The sequence below is a fragment of the Columba livia genome, chromosome 1, assembly GCF_036013475.1.
Source record: "Columba livia isolate bColLiv1 breed racing homer chromosome 1, bColLiv1.pat.W.v2, whole genome shotgun sequence".
Classification (NCBI taxonomy): domain Eukaryota; kingdom Metazoa; phylum Chordata; class Aves; order Columbiformes; family Columbidae; genus Columba; species Columba livia.
In genome coordinates, this window is record NC_088602.1 from 195,964,305 (window position 1) to 195,990,835 (window position 26,531).

The 26,531-nt window shown below is 40.8% G+C and overlaps 1 protein-coding gene across 5 annotated transcripts in view; it reads right to left on the reverse strand.

Annotated features, from left to right (window-relative positions):
• Positions 1-26,531, reverse strand: part of SLC2A13 (solute carrier family 2 member 13) — a 211,849-nt gene that overhangs the window by 114,661 nt on the left and 70,657 nt on the right. For all 5 annotated transcript variants that reach the window (XM_065049021.1, XM_021301322.2, XM_021301278.2 and 2 more), the window contains 2 exons: positions 6,376-6,535; positions 54-262 (listed from right to left, as the gene is read on the reverse strand). In XM_065049021.1, the coding sequence (XP_064905093.1) occupies positions 54-262; positions 6,376-6,535 (369 nt within the window). The remainder of the gene's footprint in view (positions 1-53; positions 263-6,375; positions 6,536-26,531) is intronic.

Here is a 26,531-nt window from a genome sequence, read left to right on the forward strand (position 1 = left end):
CTTTTGATTTTTATCTCCTCATTGATAGAGAGGACAACAAGCACTCAGCATACCTGCTCCAACTTCTTTTTCCTCTTCTTCAATGTTGTTTTTGATACTGTCATACTCCTCATCGATTGCCTGGTTGCCACGCATTTGAGACAGGATTCTCCGTGCTCTCTGAGTCTGGCCTTTCTGAATGAGCCAGCGGGGACTTTCAGGAAGAAACAGAAATCCAAGAAACTGTATAACTGCTGGAACAGCTGACAGGCCCAGCATGTACCTGGAAATAATCAAATAAATAAATACATAAATAAGTATCTAATACTTGGGTTCAAAAACATGCTATGAGAAGACGCAGCTACAGCTCCTCAAGCGGTAATTCATAAATCAAGCCCTCCTCCCCTTGTATTCTTTATCATCAGAAGTTAAGCAGGCAAGATTGATATTATGCAAGTATTTTAGAAAACAGGACCCTCGCTTTCAATTCCAAGAAATCTCATGGACATGTTGACTATTCTGCCACCACTGACTCTACAGCCACTTGTCCTGAGGACACTAAGTCAGACTTAATAAAAACCCTGAAACAATCCAGTAGTCTGGAAACGGATAAATCCTTTGGTGAAGATATAAGAACAGAATGAACAGAAAGAGAAAGCAAAGGCAGAGAGAACAAATGGGTACTGCTGATGGAAGAAATGAGACCAAAACCCTGCTGTTTCACAGACATTAAGAAAAACAACAACAACCACCAACACCAACACCCCCCTCCACCCCCCCCGCAAACCAGCTAATCAAAAATGCTTAATTTGGTCAGTAATATGTATGCACAGACACACTTGACCAAGGAATATGGCTCTTGTGTAAGGAAATGCCTGGTTTACTTTTGAAAATTTTTTACTAGAAGCAGAAACCCTTAAAAAAGTTCATTTCACCACCATGACAATTTACACCACATCTTTTAGAGAGTTTGCTCTTAAATCTTCAGCCAGCTGCAATGTTAGGTTTTAAATCAAAGCTGCATTTTAGATGCTGGGGGGTTACAGCATTAAGGCTAGTTTGCTATTCAGAGAATGATCACAGATACTGATTCCAGCTAAAGTGGGGGGAAAGGATTGTGGAAGACAAGCATACCACCAACTTCCATGTGTAGTTCTGGTCTATATACTTCACATTTCTATACCACTTCAATAAACACTAAGAAACACTAAGAATAACAAGAATTGCAGAACGATGTATAATTTTGTTCTGCTTTTTAAATCTGACCGTTTCCCATTTGTGCCTCAACGAGATTTTTTTTCACTTCCATTAAAAACTTTAAACAGTGCTCGTGTCACCTGTACGTTATTGCATCTACTGTGGGTTTCACATCAATGGTTATAGTCATTGAAACACCTGCAGAAACCAGCCCTCGGGATGAATACTGAGGTAGCCTGTGCTCAAACCGGTTCACACCTTGACATTAGTGAGGAGATAAAGCAGATTTGCTACTCTCTGCTCAGCCCCCAGGATGCACAGGATGCACGCTTTCATGGACGATTTGGCAGTCTCTCACCTGGATGTTTTTACAAAGCACACTATGAAATAAGATTGCTAACGGAGTAGGAAAGAGAGCACAACCATTAATGAAAACCTTGTTCAGGGCAATGAACCAAATGTATTTGTCAAGTCCAAATGCATTTTGGATGAAAAGGGAAAAAGACTTCCTTAGAGGCATTTGTAAATTTAATTTAAAAAAATACGAACAATACAACAGGGCAGAAAACGGGAGAATGGGGAAAAGAAGACGCAAAAGGTGATGCAAAGAGGATGGCCATCCTGGGACAACATGCATGCAGGCCAGTCTTGCCATCCCCAAGCCGAGCCCTCAAGTTCTTCACAAAACCAGCAAAAATTTCCAAAAGGTCATACAAGCAAATCTTGGTCTAGAAAGAAATCCGTGGGCAAGGCTCTTATTTTCTAACACTTTAAGAACGGCATAGCTCATCATTAGTTGAAAAAAGAAAAGCAGATGGAAGAAAATAAATTCAAAACACAAAGCTTGTGGAAAGATTATTAGTTGATTTATCTTCAGCCAACACATCTAAGAAGTGTCACTAATTAACTAATGTTCTCATTCCTCACACTAATGTTCTCATTCATTAATGTCCTCCTTTCTTCCCATACTCTTCCCTCTCCACAAATATTTTGGTAGCTGTATGCAGAATCACCTTTACACATTCACCATTGAAACTCACCAAATCGTATATTCAGTATCTGCATTAGAGTGGCATTTAGAAAGCTTTTTCTGTTTCAAATGAAAAGCAGAATAAAACCACAGAAATTAAAAACACAATCACTTTATTCTGTCAAACTGCAAGCAAAAGGATCTTTCAATGTATCTATATAAACAAATATAGCCCTTTACACTCAGATTACTTAATTTCTGCTCCTCCAAAGCCTTTCAGTCCCTTAGATGCAGCAGAGCCTCCAGAATTAAGCAGCTGGGTGCCTGCAGTCATCTTAGGAGGCAAAATCGATTGACACTCCCAAAAGCTTGATCCAGCCTGCTAAGGCAACCGGTTGGACTCTGTTGGATTGTTTATCACAGGAAAGACAAAAAAGAAAGGTACAGAAAGTGCTTGGTCACTAAAGTCAGTTTCCAACTGACATGTTTCTGGTCAAAGTTGAGTACAAGGAGCAGGCCAGAAGGAAAATGTTCCGTTAAGAGTGCACAGCCATTGCCAGTTCAAGAGTTGTTGCAATTTGCCCATCAAGCAACTTTGATATAACCAATTTAGAGTTAGGGCAGGCAATTTTAGACATTTCATGCAGCGAGCCAGCTTTCAGAAATCTAATATAGTTCTTTCCTATACGGAGTACAAGACTTTGCATATGAAGCCAGATGTCTAGCAGACCTGAAAAAATCCAGCATGAAATTCAATAAGTCTGCTGTAACATTTCTCCTTCTCAGACATACTGCTGCAATACTATTAAGATGGCATTAGCAGGGTTTATGAAGCTAACCTGACATAAGAGTCAGGTTAAATGTTTGTTTTCTTTGGTTTACTTTTAATTTAATATTCAGCATTTCCAAGGGCAAGCAGAGCTGAGATAAAGGAAAGTTCCTTATTATTTTTTGTAGCACTCCAATACTTCGCCATTCAGTCACTAAGAGCTACAATAACTGATGTAATTTTCCTTCCTGTAGGTGATGACTCAGGAGTGAACATCTGTGGTTTCTCCCCATGTGTTCGCTGGCCATTCTTCTCAGGTGATTGACCACCTGTGCTCTTCCCTGCTCAGTCTCAGGTTGCAGAAAACTCGCTGAGGACAGACAAGCACACTATTGCCAATTAACAGCCCCAGAACCACCACTGCAAACCCTTAGACACTTCAGCACTAGCACAGCCTCAGTTTCTGCCCAATACATCATCAACAGCTTCAACCGGCTCAATCTGGCAGATCAGTACTTGGCATGTACATAAAACATAGAATTACCACGTTACAAAAGTCATCCAGCACGAGCCAGCGGGCTAAAAGAAACAATTCTCCCTCTCTACTCAACACACCATGCTGAACCTGGAAAACAAAGACTGGGAACACCAACATGAGGGAGAGCTATGGATCAGGAATAGCAACAGGTCACAAGGGCGGTAGCGCAACTGGAGTATATGACATAAAAGAAGAGGCCAAGAGAACGGGGTTTCTGCTGTCCAGAAAAAGAAATTATCAAGAGGAGATTTAACTGCAACTATCACAACTGAGAAGGAGCTCATAGAGAAGATGGAGACAGACTCTTCCCAGATGTACACTGTGAAAAGACAAGAGTCAACAGTCACAAGCTGCAACAAGAAAAACTCAGATCAAAGATGAGGGAAAACAATTCTTCGCAGTATGAGTGACTGAACATCTGAACAACTTGTCTTGCCAAGTGAAAATGCCCATTGGTGGGAGATTTTCCAAATTCAGCATCTCACACAGCTGAAATCAAACACTGAACCTCTTAGTCTTACTCAGTCCCCAGGTTCTAGGTTTTACTTTTAATTGTTTCAGTTCAGATAGGTTAAAAGGCCTGAATTTACCAGGGCAGTTTATTTTTTGTTCCAAACAGAAGAATAAGTTACACCAATGGGGAAGTTCTGAGAGCGGTTGTGCAGCATTTCAGTGGGTGCGAGCCCCATTCCTATTCAAGGTAGAGTGGCATATAAAACACCAATGTTCTACAAAAATATGAAATCTACATTTGACAATGACTATTGCCTTCCACTTAATCTTCCACTTTAGCTAAATAGATTTACAAAGTAACATATCAAAAGACTGTAACATATGTAACAATCTGGAATGATATTTTTCAGTTAAATTATCATTTACGTACAACTGTCAATCCTACATCACCACTTGATTTGAAAACTGACACATCCTATACTACACTGTTAGCTCTTTGATCTTTTCCAAAGAAGCCTACAAGTTTGCTTTCGAGCTGCAAAAAATCACACTAGGCAATACCTTAGTTTATCTGAACAATTAAACAATAGCCACAGCTCCAATAAGATCAATACTTTCTTAGCTTGTATTTTTCTTCCAGTACACTAGTATTTACCGAAACACACAGATTACAAACACATCCTCACCTCCTATGTGTCAGCCCACTAAAAGGAAAAAACCCACAGACTTACATCCACAAAAGCTTCCCCCAGCTGAATTCCTCACCACTGAGGAAAACTGAACTTCAATCTGCCTAAACAGAAAGTGCACAACGCCTCTAACAGTAACAGTGACTCATAGTTCCATTTCTAAATAAATATCTTTACTTGTCTATTCCTCCCACCCAGACCTATGCGCAGGAAGCCAATACATTCGCAAATTATTTAGGCTAAATGTTAATTTAAAATAATAAAGCAACTACTGAAAAATGTGCATCAAGGATCAAATGCTTTAGTTGGTATTTCACGTAGAAAAGCATTACTGCATGCCATTATTTCTTCTCAAAATTGAGCATATTCCTTTAGCTGTAGAAAGGCATTAGCAATCCTATAAAACTAACTTTTTCTTTCAGTGATGGCTGTTTCTCTGTTCCCCATGAGTGGACATATAGTCTGCCAGAGAATACAACTGCATTGAAACGAAAAGGTCATGGAAAGCTTCACATAAAAATGTGAAATGCTATTTCCATTTGAGCCAAAGTAACTAATGCACTTCCAGAAAGCACAAAGCAGAGCTAAAATTAATATTAAATTAGAATTAAACAAAATCAGCATGAAGTGAATTTTTAAGGTCAAAATATGACATCTTTTTACAAAAGAGGCAAAGGAAGCAATCGTATGGACAAAAAATAAAGCCTTCAAACTTCTTGAATCTTCAGACATGCACAAATTAAACCACAGATGCATTAAGAAGAAAACATTAACTTTTTGTTTTAATGCATATTTCTTTACGTACTATAAAAAGATCAGCTTCCAAGTTCTTCTGTGTACCAAGTCCCAAATAAATTGCTCTTAAACCTGAAACGTCAGGGCACCTAGAAATTCCTATTTAGCTCCATCGGAAGCCAGAACATGTAATAATACTTATGTTGCAAGCTTTTAAAGGTGGGGGAGGCTCCTTCAAATTAGGATTTTCAAACAGCAAAATGATTCCAGGCTGTAGCAACAGAAATCGAAGGCCCTACAACAACATGCATCCCTTTCCCAAGAGTGTTTCAAGAGAAAAGCACACACCATCAAGCACAGGTTTCCAGAAGTCGGGATGCATAGTGTAAGTTATTCCCCCCGTGCATTTCTGTTAATTATTTTTTCAACTCAGCACTGCAAGTAAAATACTGAGCTACCGAAATTTCTCATCTCTCAAATGACACACCACTCTCAAGACAGTACGTACAAAGTTGCAGTCCAGAAACACCTAGTGATGCCTACAGGAAGAAAACAATATGCAGAAAGCAGAGTAAAAGAGATTCATATTGTTGTATAATTTAACTATAAAGTTATGCTGCAATCCCCTTCACTTTAATTCTGATCGGATTACTACTGCTCAGACTAAGATTATTGAAAATACGCCTCTGTTTTGTGCACACAGCATCATACTTACTGGAAATGTGCCTTTTGAAAAATCAGCATGTAATTATTCTAAATGCAAAAGGCAAGCTACTTTCATAAACATCACGACAATCATTCAAGCTTATTCGTGCATATTTATTGCTCATCCATTTTAAAGTTTAGTAAATTCAAAAAATCTAAGCATACTGTGAATAGTAAGCCTAAGTGAAAGCAGTATGTATATCATTTAGCAGGACTTCCATTTCAGGATACAGTTTTACCACTTTATATATAAAGTCTGTTTCACCAACAAGAATTATAATAGCTGCCAACCCAATCACGACCACGCCAGTTTTGCTTTCAGCAAGGAAGATTCACAAACCTCCATCCATCCTTCGCGAGGTAGCTGAAGAGTCCATCGACGACACTTGCAAAAAACTGCCCTCCAGTGATGAACAGAGTGTTAATGGTGACTAATCTGCCTCTTAAGTGCGGTGGAGCAACTTCTGCGATATACACTGGCACAGTCATAGATGCTACACCTACAAGAATAAATTAAACTACAGTTATATAATTGAAAGAGATACTATATCACCTTTTCGTCATAAAATATTATACTATTTAAATGGAACAGGTGGGAAGAATTTGATTTCCAGGTTCCAAAAGAAGAAAAGAAAGAAAATGCACCTAATTAACTCTAGAGGCATACCCAGAACAAATGGGCACATACACTGGCTCCTAGCAGCTGCACTGCAAGTTCAAGGTTTGATGCGATGATACAAGGAATCACTCACTTCAATTCACACTGCATGTATACTAAGAATAAAGAGTTTCAAAAAAAAGAGTTGCTATGATCCAAGTAAGCACACTTAAGTCAAAGTGACTAACTGAAGATGCCGAGAATTCACAGCTCTGAGTTCAAACAGAACTTCAGCATGGTTTCCACCTCCAAGAAAAAGCAAGGTTAAGCATTATTATTCTTGTGTAATGTCATTATTTTCATATAGAACAGATTGTTTCTTGACTTGGTTTATAAGTATTCCATATGCAGTGTTAACAACTCTACCACAAGGAAGCAAGGACTGAAACTAAAGCACAGCTGCCTTTTATTCTGTCTTAACACTGGCAGCATTTCTTACAAATTATGTGATGTCTCTAAATGAGCCATTTGTGTAAAAGATAGAAATGCCCATGTGCAGCACACACACAAGCTGTAAAAACAGGAGTTCAACGCTGTATGAAGAGCAGATCTGGGTGAAGTATGTGCTTTGGTGGCCCAAGGCCACCAACCAAGTCATGCTCTCATTTAAAGAAAATCTATATGCCTGTTTCCCTATGAGAACCGACAGTGACAACCAACAGAGATTTCTTTTGTAGTTAAAACTGGAAGTATATTGGCAGCACACACACACAAAACTACATTTTAACTGAAACCAGTGGAGATATAACTTGAGCACGGTGAGCACAGCCAAGCCACAGCAGAGACACCACATCTCCCAGCCTGGGGCAGCTCCACCACATCCACACCAACAGCCCCAGGCCAGCACCATACCCCCAACAAGAAAGAGGGTCACCTAAAGGTGTACACATGGCCCCTGAAGCACAGCCATGGCTCCCGGATCACATCACAGCAAAAACGCTTCACCAGTAAATGGCAGAGGCTTCATCCGGCGCCCCGCTGCCTGGCTGACTCACCAAACTGCGCACAAAATCATCTTTAGCAACAAGGTTAGCCTGACAGAACCGCTGGGAGCCTCCAAAAGCTGGAGCAGGGAATATAGATTGTTTAATAATAAAATGGCATCAGAAGATCTTTTGTTACGATAGGTGAACGCTCGCAGCAGCCGCTCAGCGCAATAACCCAGTTGCTGGCAGAGCCTCCCAGGACACGCCAGCGCCGCCTCCTCCTACCGACTGAGCAACCCACGCAGAATTTAAAAAAAAAAAAAAAATACATAAAACTGTCAGGAAGAAAAAAATTCAACCATTTTTCAAAGCCAACCAGAATGCACCATGGAAAAAATGCATTCAAATAGCCCTTTGCGTATTTGATAGAGAAGCAATTTTTCAAACGCAGGCCACCATTAGGGATATTTCTCTCACATCTTTCACATCAGCATTTGAACTAATCACGATTAAAGGGACACAGATTGCAGATATATAAGGGAAAAGCCTTTATGGAAAAGCATAGGAGCATGTTCACTTCTGCACGCAGAGGCTGCTGAGGCCCCATGTGAGGCAGCGGCCCAGGCCGGGGCAGAGGGGAAGGGCCAGACCCCTGCAGGGCCCTGCTCTGGGGACACCGGTCCCCCTGCTTCCCCAGTCTCCCCTCTGCCTTGGAGCCACCACCTTGCACCCTCATGCTGCTCCCCCCCCCGGCAGCGTGGCCATTGTCCCCCTGCCAGGACACCCAGCCCGGCGGGGCCCGGCCCAAAGCCCCATGTCCTGACCTCAGCCTGCGATGGGCAGCAGAGGCGTAGGAAAAGCTCAGCAGCAAAACGAGCATGGAGTAATTCCCCTGTTAAAACCTGAAACAAGCTGCTAATAGTCGCCAGGTTTGGCAATTCGTGACTCAGTGGAGCAGACACTGGTACCTCCAAAGGGTCTTCTTAAGGCCATTCATTCTCTGCTACCCTAGTAAGATCAATCATCACTAAAAAGCCAGGGTACCTCAAAGACTCAGGGGGGTGGGGGAGAGGGGCGGGTAAAAAAAAAAAGGAAATAAAAAAAGTCTGCTTACCAGAGGCTATTCTATCATTTGGCCCATAAACACCTTCCCTGCTGTTTGCAAGATGGAATGAGGGAAGATGACTGAACGCAGAGCAGCATGAAAGCGATGAGAGACCAAGCACTCCAACGAGGAGTCAACAGGTATAGAAACAGAACAGGGTCTTGCAATAAACACAGGGGGAAAGAAATGGTTATGTTTCTGTCTTTCAGGGGACACAAAGACAAAACTGGCTTACCATCTTTCTCTTGGAAGCTATTTAAAGTCAGCCCCTAGTATTCATCCTCCCCCAAGCCCTGCAAACACGGATACCATTAAAAGCATTAGAAAAATAACTTCTACTACCCAAAAGGTGTCTTTGAAAAACATAATCATCTACTGAAGCTAACTTGAGAGGTAAAGATGGCAACATCTGTACGTGGATTTTACTGAAAAGCAGCTAGAAAGAGGTGCACAACCAAAACCAATATTCACTACAAAACAAAGCTACTTTCACCCCCCACCACAATTCGGCTCTTAATGAAAGCTGATGTTACACAGTAGCTGCAGAGAAACCTTGTTCAAAACATGCCAGCCAAATCTGGACCTCAGGTACTGAAAAAATCAGAGCCATGCCAATGACCAAACCAACAGCTATCATCAGTGTTCAGCAAACATCATTCAGCTGTTCTTTATCATCAAACCTGCAATGAGCAGTACATGATTTCCTAGGAAAAACCTAAAGAGTTCAAGTATTAGTTCAAAATCACACAGAATTGATTAGATTGACCGGGACACATGGAGATCATATGGTCCAAGCCCTATTCAAGCAGGGTCAGCTAGAGCAGGTTGCCCAGGACCATGCTCAGTTAGGTCCTGACCATCTGCAACAGCCATGTCAGCTTTCTCACCCAGAGACTTTTCACCATGTTGCTGTCAAAAAACAGCCTTTTTGGCTTTGTACTGAGAACTTACTTCCTCTGCCAGGTTTCCCAAAACCTACAGGTTCAAAACATCCAAACAAAAACCTCAGTTCAGAAGAAAAAGTTATATTCTATATTTCCAGTATATACTGTATTTCCAGGAAAAAAAAAAAATCATAACACTTTAAGGAAATAATGTTTAAAATTCTATAATGTTATTCACATTACAGATTTGCTTTCAATTGCCCTAGAATGCACCAATGTTCTGCAGATTTTCCTACTCTAATTTCAATTTAGGGCTATAAAGTTGGTGAAGGGTTTGGAGAGGAAGGCATAGGAGGAGCAGCTGAAGTCACTTGGTTTGTTCAGCCTGGAGGAGACTGAGGGGAGACCTCATCACAGTTACAGCTTCCGCACAAGGGGAGGAGGAGGAGCAGGCACTGATCTCTTCTCTATGGTGACCAACGGCAGAGCCCGAGGGCATGGCAGGAAGATGTGCCAGGGGAGGTTTACGTTGGACATTAGGAAAAGGTTCTTCACCCAGAGGGTGCTGGAGCACTGGAACAGGCTCCCCAGGGAGGTTTCACAGCCCCAGGCCTGACAGTGTTCAAGAAGAGACTGGACAACACCCTCAGACACATGGTGTTAACTGTGGGGTTGTCATACGCAGGGAAAGGAGAGGGACTCAATGATCCCTGTGGGTCCCTTTCAACTCAGGATATTCTATGATTCTATGATTGAATTTCAGACACATTAGAACACAGGAGAATAAGTTCTTGTGAAAAGGCATGGTCAGAAGCAAGGCATTAAATGTTAATCAGCTATAAAGATCTCTAAAACACATAACCAGCTTTAGTTATGTAGTTATTTTAATAGATAGATATTAAAGAAATCTGAAAACAACGAACAGCTTTCCTAGCAAAATAAATATGGCTGCAATGTAATCTTTTCTTAATTCTTCATATGAGAATGCTTTCATTTACACTTAGATGACATTTTCTAATATGCTCTCACTGTTAAACTGCTCACACCAAATAAAAGATTCTTGCTGCAGGCAAGTATATTACTAACTAATAAAGCTGATAAGTGACAAGATGTGAGGAAAAGAAAATGAAAACAATTAACTGGAAATCTGTCAGAGAAAGTCTAAGCTCTACATCGTGCACCACAGCTATGAAATCTGAGAGCAGAGAGCAGGCAAGCCCCATCCTCATCCACTTGAGTAACCACAGCATCAACCTTCTGCCCGCATTAAAGAATATAGTTCAGAAAAAATATAATAGAAGGTTTCTTAAATTTAGACCACAAGGTGCATCTAATTATTATACAGGAAGCAACAGATGACATGATGGACTGAAATAATGATATTAAATGTTTTTTCACTTTTAAGATCACTTAGGAGACAAACTGCTGGAGTTGGTACTATAATCTGCAGACTCATCATTGGAAAGCAGGGACAAGACAGTGCACAGCTCAATTTTAAGACAATCAATAGAAAGCACGTGTGAAAATGCATCTTAGAATTCCATTACCACCCAGAAAGGTATTTTCAGTATGAACACGTAAGCATTATAAAAAATTCATTAACTAGTTCAGAAATGAAGTCCACAAACCTACTGACAAGAGAGAGAGAAAAAGGTCATGAAGGAGAACTCCTATGGTAATTAGAAGAGTGAAAAATATACTTTAAGAAATTATATTAATGTAGCAAAACAAAAGAACTAATGTAGGAATCCACGTTCTTGTTTATAAAAAGCACTTGGGAATAAATACTAGAGAGATGGAATAATTTTAAAGACTTTTTTTCAAGATCAGGTGCATATAAATGTCTGTAAAGACCAAGTGTTCCACTACAGCTCCAGTCGTGTGTCTAGCAGACAGGACGGAAGGTGTGTCACAAAAACAATATATGAGCAACAAAAGCTGAAGACAGAAAATGGAACGAGATGTACTTTTACTCCTAGCATAATAAAAAAAGCTCTAAGGTAGCAGGGATGTGTCATTCATTTCACTGGCGTCAACCAATAACCAGTGTCAGGAGCAGCAAAAACATTCCTAACAACTTTTTTGTTGTTGCTGTTTAGATTGCAACCCTGAAGGTCCATAAACACAAGAAATAAGTGACAAGAATTGGGTAACTCTGGAAAAAAAGACTCAGACAACCCAGGCAGCCCTTTATGCTTAGGAATAAAGAGGACTGATGGCTGACTAGAAGTGCTACGGAGGCACATCCAGGAGCTGCGGTCTCTTAGTGCCATGGTTCTCTCCCTCCTTCCCTCCAGCTCACGTTTTGTGTCCACACCAGGTGAACCAGGGAAAGCAACCAGCTGGGAGGACATCCACCTGCCCGGAAAGGCGTTTGTACCCTCAGTTCCCTTAAACACCATGAGCTTGCTATGAGATCAAAAGCCTAAAAGCCTGTACTGGCCCACAGGCAGGACTATGTATGAGAACTGAGACTGGCCTGAACTGCCACGGGACTCCCGACTATCCAGTTGGAAGCTAAAATCAGGATGTGAAATAATCACCAAAAAAAACCACACACACCAAACTACAACCCTGGTCCTATTTCAGAGTACAGCAACTAAGCCATTAATCACATTAACAACAAAGAACAGTCACAGCTCATGACAGAAATTTGTATTGTTAGGAGTTCCAAATGAACAGGCAGGAACAGGAATTACTGAAGCATTTCCTTTCTGGAGAATACTCATGGGAAGGACACATTCCTCACTAACACGTAAAGCTGTACCGAAACATTTAACCAAGGTAAAAGTTTGGGGTTTTTTTTAATGTATCTCAGAATGAACTTGTTATATAAAATTTTCATTAAAATGTTAAACTTTAACACTACCAACTTTAAAGTTCACTTCATTAAGAAGCTGCCCATAAGTGTACCACTTGTAAGGATTCCAAGCAGCTTTAGCAAGTGATTCCACAATGGGAGGATTTGTGGAGGCAACCTGGTAAGCAAGCAAGTTTATAGCAAAAAGAATCAGGAATTAAATATTAATGAATAGCTTAATAGAGGTTGTTATACTACAAGAAAGTTTGAATATGAATTTGAGGTTTGGTTGCTGGTTGGTGTTTTTTTGTAATTAAATACTAAATTCCAAAGAGGGCAGGGAAAACTTGTCAAGCTACAGCTGAACACCAGGCTCATGTTTTCTTCCAGCAACTTTGCAGGAAATCTGATAAACCTCTTACATCTTGGCTATTGGACATGCAATCTAAATTCAGTGCCTTGAAACACTATTGATCCCAGAAGTACATCAGATTATTCAGACAAAGAGACTTACATCAAGTATTTTCTTTCAGTTGTGTTCCCACAAATTACATTCTTTTTACTTTATTTCTGACAAGAGCAGTATTCTTGCCAACCAATAATTTTAGAACGTTGCTCATATCTGAATAGTAATATTCAAGAGGTTAAGGGCAACACACTGGTTAACTTTCTGAAAGGAGTGACAAGTTCCACAATAATTGTATACTCTTTACTGTCAATCTAAAGAAGAATCCATTTGGGTAGTTTGTGGAGAGAAGAATGTCTGTCATCACTGACAACATGGATACATTCTGACTACAAAGGACATTTATTTTAAAAACCCATGAGTTTTCACAAACACACATACAGGAGCTGCACCAATGGGCCACCTCTACCGACAAATCCACAACGTATTTTAAGTATACGGCTCAGTCCAACAAAAATTAAGCCTTTTCATAGTCTTGTGGAGTCCCTCTCTGCTCTTACGGTTAACAGTTCAGTGATGACAGCCAACCCAAGAGGATATTGGAGTGTTTCATTAAACATGCTAATAGGAAGCATTTGAACAAGCAGCGTGTTTGAGCACTGCTCCAGTGCACCAGCCCCCTCCCCAGCACATGATGCTAAAACCTTCATTGAAACTGCTTGTGTTTGAGTGGGAGCATCAGGGGAAAGCTCAAGTCCCCTCTAATACCTAGGATTTCCACCCACTGCACGTATCTAGCAAAGGCATTATCAGCAGTTTGTAAGTAGTTACCACAAGCTATTCCAAGGATGACTGGCAGCACCCTTCCCCATTTCACTCCCTTCCCTCCATCAGACCAGTAGAAGTCCATCTCTTAGCAGTGGCACAACTGTACTCAGCTGCAGCAGAGCCCTGAAATCCATAAGGACCATGGGACAAAACACTAGCACTAAGCCCGCATTAACAGACAGATTTAGGTGCATCTCCTCTATTATTGGGGGTCCACAGTCAGCAGACTTCGTTGAAGTCCTGTATTTTATTTAAACGCTAATTTATTAAATCAGAGAGAGCTGGTTCACCGTAGTTAAGGAACCTGCACTGCTGAACATCTAACTCACTAGGTAATTGCTGATCTCTATTTTCCTATCTAGACAGTAGCCCAAACCAGAGTGACCAATATTGTAATCAGTGACACAAATCTACGTTACTCCATAGCATCCAACTGTGAAGGAGATCACGGCCAAAACAATTTGAAGAAAAATAAATGAAGCTCCTTGGTAGTTGTTATTGCTTCAGATTTATAGAACAATCATATCTTAATAAGTCTGGCTGAATAATTCCTTCTGTCAACCACGAGAAGGTTTTTCACTGTTGTATGTAACAGTAAGAACACAAAGTTCTTCTTCACCTAAAAGAACCTCAAATTGTGTCCACTAGAAACAACCACAACTGTCATATTGTAAATGCAAACCCTATAAAAGATAGCATTAGCCTTTGTGAACTGCATTACACACAACAATAATTTCAAGTTTCGAACTCTCCCTTGATCAAAAGATATAGATGCAAACTCAACTCAAAAAAAAAGTAAGGATGCCAACAGAGAGTACAATTCCTGTATAATGAAACCACTAAGACCTTTCTCTGACATCTCCAGAGCAATATCTTGCAAGAAGAGCATAAGGAAACCACAAATTACAGTAGAGAGGCATGAATATTCAACAAATTGAGTAATCAAGAAGCAACTATTTAGCACAGTACTTATCTTCCTACACTGAAACTCTGCAAGCCAGAGAATCTTTTTAAACTGGAAACCGGATGGTTATCAAATGGGAAAAGGTAAGTGAGCCATGACTTTTGAGACAAGATAGACAAGACAAAAAAATTTGCAGGAATCTTTAATAACACACATGGAGTAAATTAAGAAGTATTATGCACAGTCATAAAGCTGCAGGCATTCGGTTCTGCCAGATATTAATAACGCCCCAGTGTAGAGGGGGATACAAAACATGCCGCAATCTATGGACACTAAAAGAGTAATAGAGCCAGAAGGTGGAAAAACACTCCTATGGAAAATTGCCAAACCGTAGGAACAGAATTTTACATGAAAGCAACTAGAACTGGGAAACTTTTTAAGGTCAGATGAAAGTAACTATTATAAGTGCTAGAACCATTCTAACTGTAGCATCCTATTCAACCTCAGCCTCAGTACTATACATAGAACAGCTCATTATGGGAAGAGAATTTTTAAAACAAATAATTTCTTCTAGCCAAAGTTATTTTAAGATTGTTCAAGGTTACAGCAATCCACAAACATGTAAAGAGAAACTCTATTTTGAGTGGCAAAGTCAGAACGAAAAAGTGGGATTTAATCAACCAGAGACAAAATAATCAATTTAAACATCCACAAAATTTGCAGCAAAATCTTCACAACTGTCCAAAGCATAAGTGCACACCTAGCACTGCAGATGTCACATCACAGTTTACACTTCCCAGTAACCCAGAATTAGTTACCCATATTCAGCCTGTCTTTGTGGCCTGCATGTATTTCTTTTAACAAGTTACTCCCTTTATGCTGCCCAAATCTATCCACAGATCTAGCTTCAAGGTTTACCCTGTTTCACATAACAATTGTCTGAATCATTCCTCAAAGAAATCCAGCTATAAGACAGCATAATAAAACCGTAACAATTGAACTGGTAATTCATCAAGCTAGCTTATCAGTTCTAGTTTCCTCAAAATATAGAAGAAAAGTAATAGGTTGTTAACCTGTACCTACATTTTCAATAAACAAAAGACTTGAGAAGTCTTTTGTTGGGTCACCTACACAGTTATCTATTTGCATTCAGCAACTTTGAAATGGATTTTCTCCTTTTTCTGAAGTGATCCGGACAGCAGCAGATGAATTATTTCTGGAACAGCATTTTTTAAGAAAGCTTAAATAGAAAAATTATTTCTCAGAAAGCACGTGTGTGTGGACAGGCATGCAGGGAACCGAGCACCCCTCATCTGCAGTACTGAATTTGCTGTGGCTCCCTCTACTTGAAAGGTACCAGGAATTGTGAAGTGCACTTCTGAACCATTATATCGACACAAGATAAACTAAAGCCCTAAAAGCTACTAAAAGCAACTAGTAAAAAGTCCTGATTTCTTTGGTTTTGAATTAATTTTGATCAAGCACTATTTGCCAAGATTCTGTGAACTTAGAAGCTGCGGAAGATCTTTTATTGCAGAAGAATGAACACAGATTTTTATACTACCCAATGCAACCTTTATTTTTACTGTATTGCAAAAGCTTCTCACTTCAGAAAATAAGGGCATTTTTTTCTTCTTTCACTTGAAAATGATAAATACAACATAGTAGTTTTCTTTATGACAGCTTGTACAAACACTTAAGCATTACTTAATCTACTTCAAAAGTGAAGCTTTCAGTTCAAATAAACAGTAATTTATACAGAAACAGTGCTTTGCTATAGATGTTCTCTAGCACATGTAGACCATGCACTGTACGTGCTGCTTGCTTACACCTGGGAAAAACAGGCAGATGAAGCTGGCCAGGTTGTGGGGCAGTCACGGCCAAAGACAAGGAGTCACTCCCCAGCCAGGGGCTCGTCGCCTTCCAGCAAGGCAGCAGAGCAGGATGCCGATCTGCATCTCAGCTGCTCCCTTTCCCATTCGAGATGTTTGATCTGGCGACTGACGTGAACTCGAGGTCACACCAAGCACTAACAGAGTGGCCACCCAGCTCCTTCTGCTGACCCAGCCAAGCAAACAGCCATTCCACACAGGGCAGTCTGGTTTTCTAATGACCCTGAAAAATCTGGCAGGTCTCATCTGCATGACCATCCATAACGCTAGAAAGCCAGCATTACAAACACCATGCAACCTTTGCATGGTTTACAACAATAAACCAAAACCCACACACATCAAAAACCCCAGAACAACAGTTGAGTGCTTCAAGGATTAGCAAAGATGTCCTACGCAGAGAAATTCTATTTTCAGAGGACACGGGTAATGATTTGAAAGCTACGCATAAAATGAATACTCCTTTCCAAGGTTGCACTGTTGTTCAGTGCGGAGAGAAATCCCATCAGAGTTCCAGACCCGAGCGGACGGAGGAAGAAATGCGGCCGACCCAATATGAGTGATAAAGCATACTTCAACTTTATTGCCCGAGATAGCGTGCATTTATACCAAATACCATAATTATGCATACTTGTCTCTATCTAATAGGCTAAGCACTAAAAGGTTACATTTACTTACTCCACCTACTTGGGTTTAGCTAGCTATGCGCATCCCGCATTCTTCTGACTCTTATCTCTTCAAGGATATCCTGACTCTGCCTTAGTTAGTACTTTTCCGTTCCCCCCTTTCCCACGGCCTAACAGACAAGCTAACTAAGGCCTACTTATGTCAACTAAAATGGGCTCTGCTCGTACAGTTGCTTGGTGGACTCATGTCTGTGCTCCTTGAGCCAATCCCCGACAGTTCAGAAAGCATGTTTTTCTTTCCTAGCCCTACTGCAGTGATGCTTTACCCACCTTAAACTAATTCCAAGAGAAGTGATATCTAAACAAACACAAACAAGCTTCAGAAGCTGAACTACAGCTCAGCTAAAAGCACACCTCCAACTCATACCTGAAATCCCTCATCAAACGAGAAGTAACTTGGTTTTAACAGCATCTCTTTCTGCAAGTGCAGTTATTAAAATGGTTAAACTGGCTAACTCCTCTGTAAATTGCTTTAGGTTTCATTAACCAGAAGCCCAGAAACTGACTCCAAACATGCAGATTAAGATGAAGACAAGCAGAAGAGTGCATTTTCTTACTTTTCACTTGCTATCAAGAAAAACTAATCTAGAAAGACTAATCTCATAGCAAAATCAGTAGTTTAGACAAAAACAATGGAATAATATTTAATGTGTTAATCCACTATTCTGGAAAGCCATTCATAAAAATACTGACGTCTAATTCACTGTCCCAGTGATTTTATGCTTTCACTGGATAAATACAGTGCATCCATCCACACAGAAAACTATATTTTGACATGAATTACTACATTTAGTTACCCACTTGTGCAAGAAACAGCATGATTTGTAGGGACAGGTACCAGTTATATGGTTTTATAACTACTGCTCTAAAAAAAAAAAAAACAAACAAAAGCTCTGTAAGTCTTTTACAGTCTAAAGCCTGATTTTAAAAAAATAAAATTCTATTATATCATTATAATGCACTCATGACAGTAGTGCAAGTCTAACTATCATTATAATTAAAATATACGAGTAGCAGTTAGTGCTCATTTTCCTTCTATAGTAGTGGTATCATACACAAGCAAGAATGAGTCTACAAACATAAACGATCCATCCATGCAGAGATAATAAACCACATTTTTTGACTGTATGGGAAAACAGACGGTGTCTGTATTTGCACTACTGGAGCATGGGGGTGACGGTAGAAAGGAGTATAGTACTTCTTTCTCAAAATACCTTCCATGGCATGCACATTTGGTATGATAGAAAGAATAAGGATGTTCCCAGTGCACAGGGGTTAAATCAGCATCTTGAGTCCATAGTCCAAGTGCTGCACATTTCTTTGCTTAATGAGAAGCAGCTCAGGTTAAGTGTCTAGCTTCTGTGCACCTCCTCCCCATGGTCTGGGGTTTCCTCACCACCATTTCAGTAACAGCTGCTTGGTGCCAGTGAAATGCAACTCTAATAAGAGAACATCCTATGGAGGAATCCCAGGTAGGGATCTCTCAAGGAAAGTGGTTAAGTCTCAGAAAGGGTTTTGACTATTAGGAAAATGATTGTAGAATCATAGAATGGTTTGGGGTGGAAGCTCATCTAGTCCAAACCCCCTGCAATGAGCAGGGACATCCTTCAACTAGATCAGGTTGCTCAGAGCCCCATCCAGCCTGGCCTTAAACACCTCCAGGGATGGGGCATCTATCACTTCTCTGGGAAACCTGGGCCAATGTTTAACCACCCTCATCATAAAAAATTTCTCTCTCATGTCTAGTCTGAATGTCCTCTCCTCTAGTTTAAAACCATCACCCCTTGTCATGTCATAACACACTGTTCTAAAAAGTCTGTCCTCATCTTTCTTATAGGCACCTTTTAAGTATTGAAAGGCCACAATAAGGTTTCCCCGAAGCCTTCTCTTCTGGCTGAACACTCCCAACTCTCAGCCTGGAATCAGCCAGATCTTGCACTAAAGGGACAAACCATTGCTGAACTTCTTCACGCCATGTGGGTTTACCCCTAGAAATGACTTGCAATAGTCTGGATCAGCAGTCACAACTGCAGGATTCACAGTGTAACACTTAAGCTGTCAAAGGATACAAGGGTACTTTAAGCTATTTTGCTGTGTATTTACTTTCATCAGTTGCTTATACTGACAAAAAAAGAATTGTTATAAGTGAAGAATAAGGCTGCTGCATTTGTGGAAAAAACCCAAGACAGTAGCTGTCAAGCCCTAAAGGGAAAAAAGGAACAGATCAACTACTCCATTACCAACATCTAAGGGACAAAAAGCTGAGGAGAGTCTCAGCTAAGCAGGAGTGGGTGGATGCTGCAGGTGGGAAGAAGCTACTGCTAAATTTTATCTGGGAAACAGACTGTCAAAGAGCTTCCTAAAACAATGCTGCAAGTTTCAAGGCCTCAAGGAAGAGATGGATGGAGGACTGAAGATCCCAGGAAAACCTGGGAGATGCTGCTCTCATGGCTTTCAGCTTTTGACAACTTGCAGGCCTCTAGACGCACTGCAATGGGCTTCCAAACAGCAGATGTGATTCTGCTAGCAGGGCTGCGTTACTCCATCTTTTACTTTGCAGACCTCATTATTAATGACAGCGCTCAGAGCGAACAGGTGTGAGAACCACGGATAAGAGGAGCACAGCTCCCAAGGTGTCCCCAAGAACTCCTCCTGCCCTCTTTTCCTTCTTCAGGCACATCAACAGGCGAGGACGGAGGAGGACCTGCAGGTCAGCCTGCACGGAAAGCTGGGCAAACATTGAGATGCCCTCTGTAAATCTCCTTAATTGATACAAGACCCTGGTAACTCCAGACAGCCTTAGGATTAAAAGGAAATAAAGATGGGTATCTGAAACGCGCTGCTGTAACTCAGAGCACTGCACTGATTCTCTCATCCGGCAGCCTGCTGTGCTGCCCCTAGCCAATAATAGAACAGTGAAAACAAGAAATTTTAAGAAGAATTAGGAGCTGGCATTTAAAATGGCATATCTGACAGTCCCATTCTAATTAACATAGATGCAGCAAATATCGTTGTTAAGATAAAATCTGCTTTTCCTGTGACTTGCACTGCACAAGTTCCAATAAATCAATTTAAGTGGCAAGATTAACCAGGCAATGAAATATTCTGCTGCTTGAGTTTGCTGCCTCCCAGCCCCTAAGTGCCCCAGCTCTCTTGTACTCTGAGGCACAGCTACTACACACAGCCTCGGGTGAATTTTATTTAACTCCTTCATATCTGCTCCCACTAAGAAGGGGATTCTGTCCTTAAAAAAGAAAGATTTAAAGCTAAAAATGAAGCCCTGTTCTCTCTCAACATGACAAAACATTCTCACGTCAGGTTCAAGTTTTAAGTTAAAAGATCCATGCACGAGCTACCACCAAGAAAAACAACTAAATGCAGGATCTCTCTGAAATACAAACTTTGCAAGTTCTGCACTTACAGCACTGGTCTACTTTCAGAGAGAAAATGTATAAAGAAATGTTCATATTTGAGGAAAACCCTAACAGCAGAGTGGGGAGGGAGCTCTGAATCCTTACAGCGCTCTTGCCAAAGGAACCCTGCGAAGTAATTACTGTCTCCCATCTTGTTTCCTTATAATCTGGTCACATTTCACCTGATCTTTTAATTAAGTTTTCATAAAGCAGGATCTAATTGAAATATCAATTACAGTAGAACCTAGCTACATATAATTGAATTTTCACTCAAAAGTAGAAAGAATGACTTTTATTTACATTTTAAAAACATCTCTGGTCTACATCCTCTTCCGTATTTCCCAAAACAAAAGGTAAGGGCTGCTGACAATACTTCAGGAGGGCAGCATCAGGAGGCAGAATTAATTACCTACTGGAAAAGAATCATTAAACTGAGCACTAATAGAGTAACTGTGAGTAGGAAAGAAACCAGTTGTGATAGCTTGTAATAAAGCACCAGGAACCAGCAACAAAGCATGAAACAGGTCATAGGTGACTGGATCTCTGAATTACTCGTTACCCACTCCTACCTGCCCAGTTAGTACCATTTATACTTGTATGCAGTAAGAAAATAATAAAACCACAGGATTTTTACAATCCATTGCAAAGCACACATATTGACGACCGGTTTAGGTGTAGATGAGGTCAGGAAGAAGCCTCTGTTCTAGCAGAATGCTTCTCTTCATGCCACCAAAGACAGCCTCCTTAATAGCAGAATTCCCTTCCGGAATACTCAGGACCTACCATACTGCAGTAACATGACAGCTAGAAAAGCTTCCCCCAGATGGTGCTTCCAATGCACTGTGTGCTTTCAGCAATTCAAATGTCCATTGCTCGTTATCTTCAGGTGCAGCATGGTCCACCTTTCAAATACTGTCAAGTTCACATCCACATTCATCTGCTCACTCTGAGTTTACATTGCTCTCTCAGTTTAAAGGACTTTTTAATTGCTAAAACGCATAGACCCTTTGAGTAGTGTCTCAATACACCATATCAGAAAACTCAAGCTTGGGTATAAATTACTAAATGCATTTAGCAGCAAAGTCCTCTAATGACTCTTGTGCCAACTGCTGTAAGGAACAGAAAAGGCTCGTGGGAGTAATTGAACAATAAGCATAGTTAGTGATACAGCATGTCAGATTACATTCTGGAAGTTAAATCCACATTACTCCACTGAGATACATGCTAAAAATGCTTTATAGTGTTGGGTCGATTTTAGGCAACCCTATTTTTCTGTGCAGTGACAAGTATGTGACAACTTGTATATATTTATCTATTAACACATGGCTTGCGTTTCCAGTTAAGTAGAATTATCTACAGTTACAAGGCCCAGTGGGAACTACGTAACAGCCATTAATTGTAATTTGTAACAAATAATTTACCAGCATTTCAGTAAATCTGAACATGAGGCTCCCCTGAGCCCAGGCTCCTCTGACTGCTATCCCCAACAGTACAGCCTGTCTGAAGGCCAAACACACAGCAAGGAGGGACAGAAAAGATCTCATTGTAGATGAAATTATTCAAGAAACCGAAAATCAGACTGTTAAGTCCATTCACAGAAACTGTAGTGTTGAACAGGCTATGATTGATAGAGTTGAAGATTGATTGGTTTTAATAAGTCCTTTTGAAAATGCAAGCAACCATCAGCCCCACCTTACAGAAGGAAAAATGGAGGCATGAAGTACCACAGTCATTTTAAGATTAAGTGACCAGGAAAGGATAAATCCAAGAATTACAGACTTGTCTTATGTTTACTGAGAGAAGATGGTGCCTCAGACATTTGGGGTCACACGATGCACAAGTCTGGCCTTTCAACAGTACAACAGAACCTTTCTAACTGCAGAATTTAAAGTCAGCAAACCTGAGTGGCAAAGTAAAACAACTGCGTGCATGTATTTAACTCATCTTATTACAAGGCTTGTGGTAACTCAGCCTTGAGACAACAGGACTGAATGATACAATAAACTTCATGTTACAGCAAGATGAGTTCCAGGCTATGTGTCTCCAGCCCCTTGTACCAGCACGAAATAATGTTTTTCCTTGCTAGTACAAGAACGCAACAGTGTCCCTGCTGCTACTGCTTTCACAGCGCACAAGAGAACTGTGTGGGCTCCAGCTCCTAGGACAGGTAACCCAATCTGGTTTTTGCATCGGCAAAATTTACTGTGGCTTAGAAAACCGATGGCTACAGATCCTGTAAGAGGGCAAATTTGCGGAGTAGAGAACACACAGCGCAACTGTGAAAGCGAAATACAGCAGACCAGACACTTCTCAGTCGGTTATTGCTTCAGGGATGTATGTATTTTAGTGACTGATAATGCATGACAAATAGAAATCCAAACCACAGAACACACAGAGCAACTGTGAAATGGAGATGCAGCAGGCCAAATACTTCTCAACCTATTATTGCTTTAGGGATACATGTATTTTAGTACCGATAATGTACAACAAATATAAATACAAACCAAAGAGAGCCATGCGCTGCTTCTGGATGATTCAGCTCCACCAGGAACACACTTTTACAAGGCTGAGAAATATGCATGAGGGCATTTTTATGTTTTACTACAACTAATTGAATCATTTGATATAAGCAAGAAACAGAGCATTGCTGTAAGCAAAATATCATGGAAGATGAATATAAGCATTTACAAAGAAATATTATGTGTGTCATCTTCAAATATCAGCTTGCAAGTCTTATAAACTTCTCTAACAAATCTGCATGAAGTATTTTTTAGTTGTAGCTCAGGGCAACATCCATCTCTACCTTACAGACTTAAATTTTATATGAACCTACAATTACCTAATGAACAGATATGTATCTCCTGTAAAGTACCATGCTAATTAGTAGTTTATCAAGATTGTGAGGTAAAGAAAACAATGCTGCCATAATGTCAGTGGCATCACACTGGTTTAAAACTGGTGAGAGAATGCTTAGATCAGCTTCTTGAAGTATTCTTTCTCACTCACTGCCACAGCACAGGTGAGAACTGTAATAGTTAACCCATGCAGGTGTTAGACCATACAAGTCCACGTTATCTAAGCCAAGAAATATACATCCCTACTTGATAAAAAGAGAATGAAGAACTACTATATATTCCCAATTGATTAAAAGAAAAAATTAAAGAAGTAGAAGGAACAGCTCCATAGCTCAAAGCAGTTCTTTGTACCTTCTCCTGTTCTCCAGAGCACAGCTGTGGCAACCATTCCAAACGTACTCGTCTCAGAAAGCAGCACAATTGGTTTACAGCATCCTCTCGCATAGCCACTCACATTTTCTTCTCACCACAAAAATATAAACTACTCCTAATTAAAATATCCACCAATATAATTTTATTTCATTACTCCATTCTTCCTGCACATGCACACACACACAGCTCTCCAGATGTCTGAATCCCTACTTTCCAACACGACTGTATAGGAGGCCAGATCAGACATTCCTTCTCACCAATGTGTGGCAGACGAGTTGCTGAGGTTCAAGTACCGCTAATTTAGCGCTGACACTTGCAGTTCCCCACCTTCTCACCAGCACAAGGAGCGTGGTTTCTCTACATCCCAGTCCAAATGAAGCTCCCTCAGAGGGGAAACTTGGGGATAAGAAGCCATTGCAGCCAAAGAAATTGAAGCACTGAATAGTTTGACTGTAATGAAGTGGTCTATAAAAAGTCCCCATCACACCTAGCATGCACAGTTTTACTTTGTGTATCCTGGAAAGAGCCTCTAGGAAGAAAAGCAGCATTAATACAAAACTTGAGACAGGAGGCTGACAGGCAGGCCAGGCTTGTCTTCATCCAGCCCCACACTGCTATAGGGATTTCTGCCTCAGCAACCCACCCGAAGCAGTTACACACACAAACCTGTACCCAGGGATTAAATGTACAGGGGAACACACGACCATGAGCAGAGGCTTTTTCAGCCAGCCATAAACAGGTTAAGATTCTAGGTGAAGAAAACTAGAAAACAAACAGAGAGTTTCACACACTTAGTTTCACCATTACAGGGTGAATTACTCAGAATTAACTTCTGAAGAGGTTAAGCATAAATATCCCTAACAGGTGGCTCAGATCTTGTTAAAGATACAGCAGGTATTACAGAGGAGACAGGCCTGCTGGTCTTGAGCTCTGAGGAAAAACCTCCTCTGCACCGCCGCATTCGTAAGCTTAGAGCTCTGCTTCCTTCTGTGCAAGGGAGCACTCCACATCTAAGAGGATAATGATTAATCGCCCAGATAGTACTTGGGTGTCAGGCAAAGCAATTAACTTTGAATCAGGGAGAGGCCCTGCAGACTGATATTACAGACAGCTTTGGACTCCAGGGAAAGAAGAGTCAGAAGCAGGTGGGGACGGGCAGAATCAAAGCCAAAACACAAGCTGCATCTATTTTTTTACTTTAAAGTCACCACCAGCAGGCACAAAAGAAAGCAAAACAACAACACAGCTTGACCTAAAAATTATGCCTTGAAACTACAGCTTTTTCACACACTGTTGAACGTGATAGTATTTTGTTTAGCCTAGCTAGTAAAACTGCAGACTGGGGCCAGGAGCGGAGGGAAGCCCTAAACCTGAAGGATGGGGAGATGCACACAAGTGTAGGCAACTGTTGTGCCCTGCCTCAAAGTCTAGATTTTAAGATAAATCGTACCTTCTCGTGCCCAAGCTTTCAAATAATTTAGTACATTCCCACTCACTGGAAGTTGACATTATTTGTGCAATGCTCCACTCAATGTGTGCCCAGACTTCTGCTATATGCACCAATGATTTCATCCAGGAACATGCCAGTCAATCATTACAAGAGAAAGGATCTACATTCTGTGCCTTATTTTTCCTCCTACCCAAGAACTACCTACAGCACAAAACCAGACCTCAGTGTTCAGCTGAAAATATTACTGCAGTGATTGAATTCCTGAGTTAAAACATCATGAATGCCTATGTACAACATTCAATCTTTTCCAACCCTTTCTTCGTGTTCCTGAAGTTGTGCAGGAGGCTCTGGCTCTCCATTCGTACCAGGGTGTTCCAACATCAACTGGACTAGGGAGGTCAGCAGCAGCTGTGATTAATGCAGGAGCAGGAGTCTATGAGGCAAGACTTAACTGCTGAACTCCACAGTGAATAAAACCAGACTTGCCCTTTCCCCTCAGGCAGATTCCCCATTCTGGTGCTGACATAGCTACTACTGACCTCACTCGTTCAATAATCAAGGATGTGAGAACAAACAAAAAAGGTCACTTATATGCAAACATTTGCTAAAGTACACACAGCTTAGGTCTTAACCAGTACTTCCTCCATGCTCGCTGTGCTTTAGTTCACCTGTTACCACACTGACTTTCTCGGATGTTACTAACTCTCCCCAGGCTCTATCATAGCTCCAACTGACAACCATAATAAAAATAATGAACCAAATCAAGAGAGCAAGTGCTTAGTGGTGAATCTCTTTGATTTTTGTCTCCTTAACCTCACAAATTAAAAGAAAGTTCCTAGGTGGGCAGCTACAAACACAAAATTATGTTCAAAATAAGTCAGGCAGATTAAGTCCTAATACAGCGAGGAGAAAAAAAAAAAAAATTAAAAAATAGTACTTTGACCTGAACCTTAATCACACAAAAAATATCATAAGCAGTGTTTCTCTCCTACTGTCACACATTGGACAAGCAGATCCATCCCAAAGGAGTGCTAGCTCTGACTCAAGGCATCTGCCACTGGGATCCTCATACACCACTCTCCCTCACCTACGCTAGAACTTAAGCTCCCAGCTGCACTCCACATCCCACAGCGTGGGCAACACCACCTGTGGCTCTTCTGCTCTTTCCAACTTGAGAAGCATTTCCCGGGGTTTCCAGAGTATGACGGGAGCTGTGCTAAACACCAAGACATCCCTAATACTTCCTTCCAATTGCAAGAAAATAACCTCCTTTTTCCAAAGCAAGAGAAGCAACAGCTGAGGAAACCACGCACATGAGTG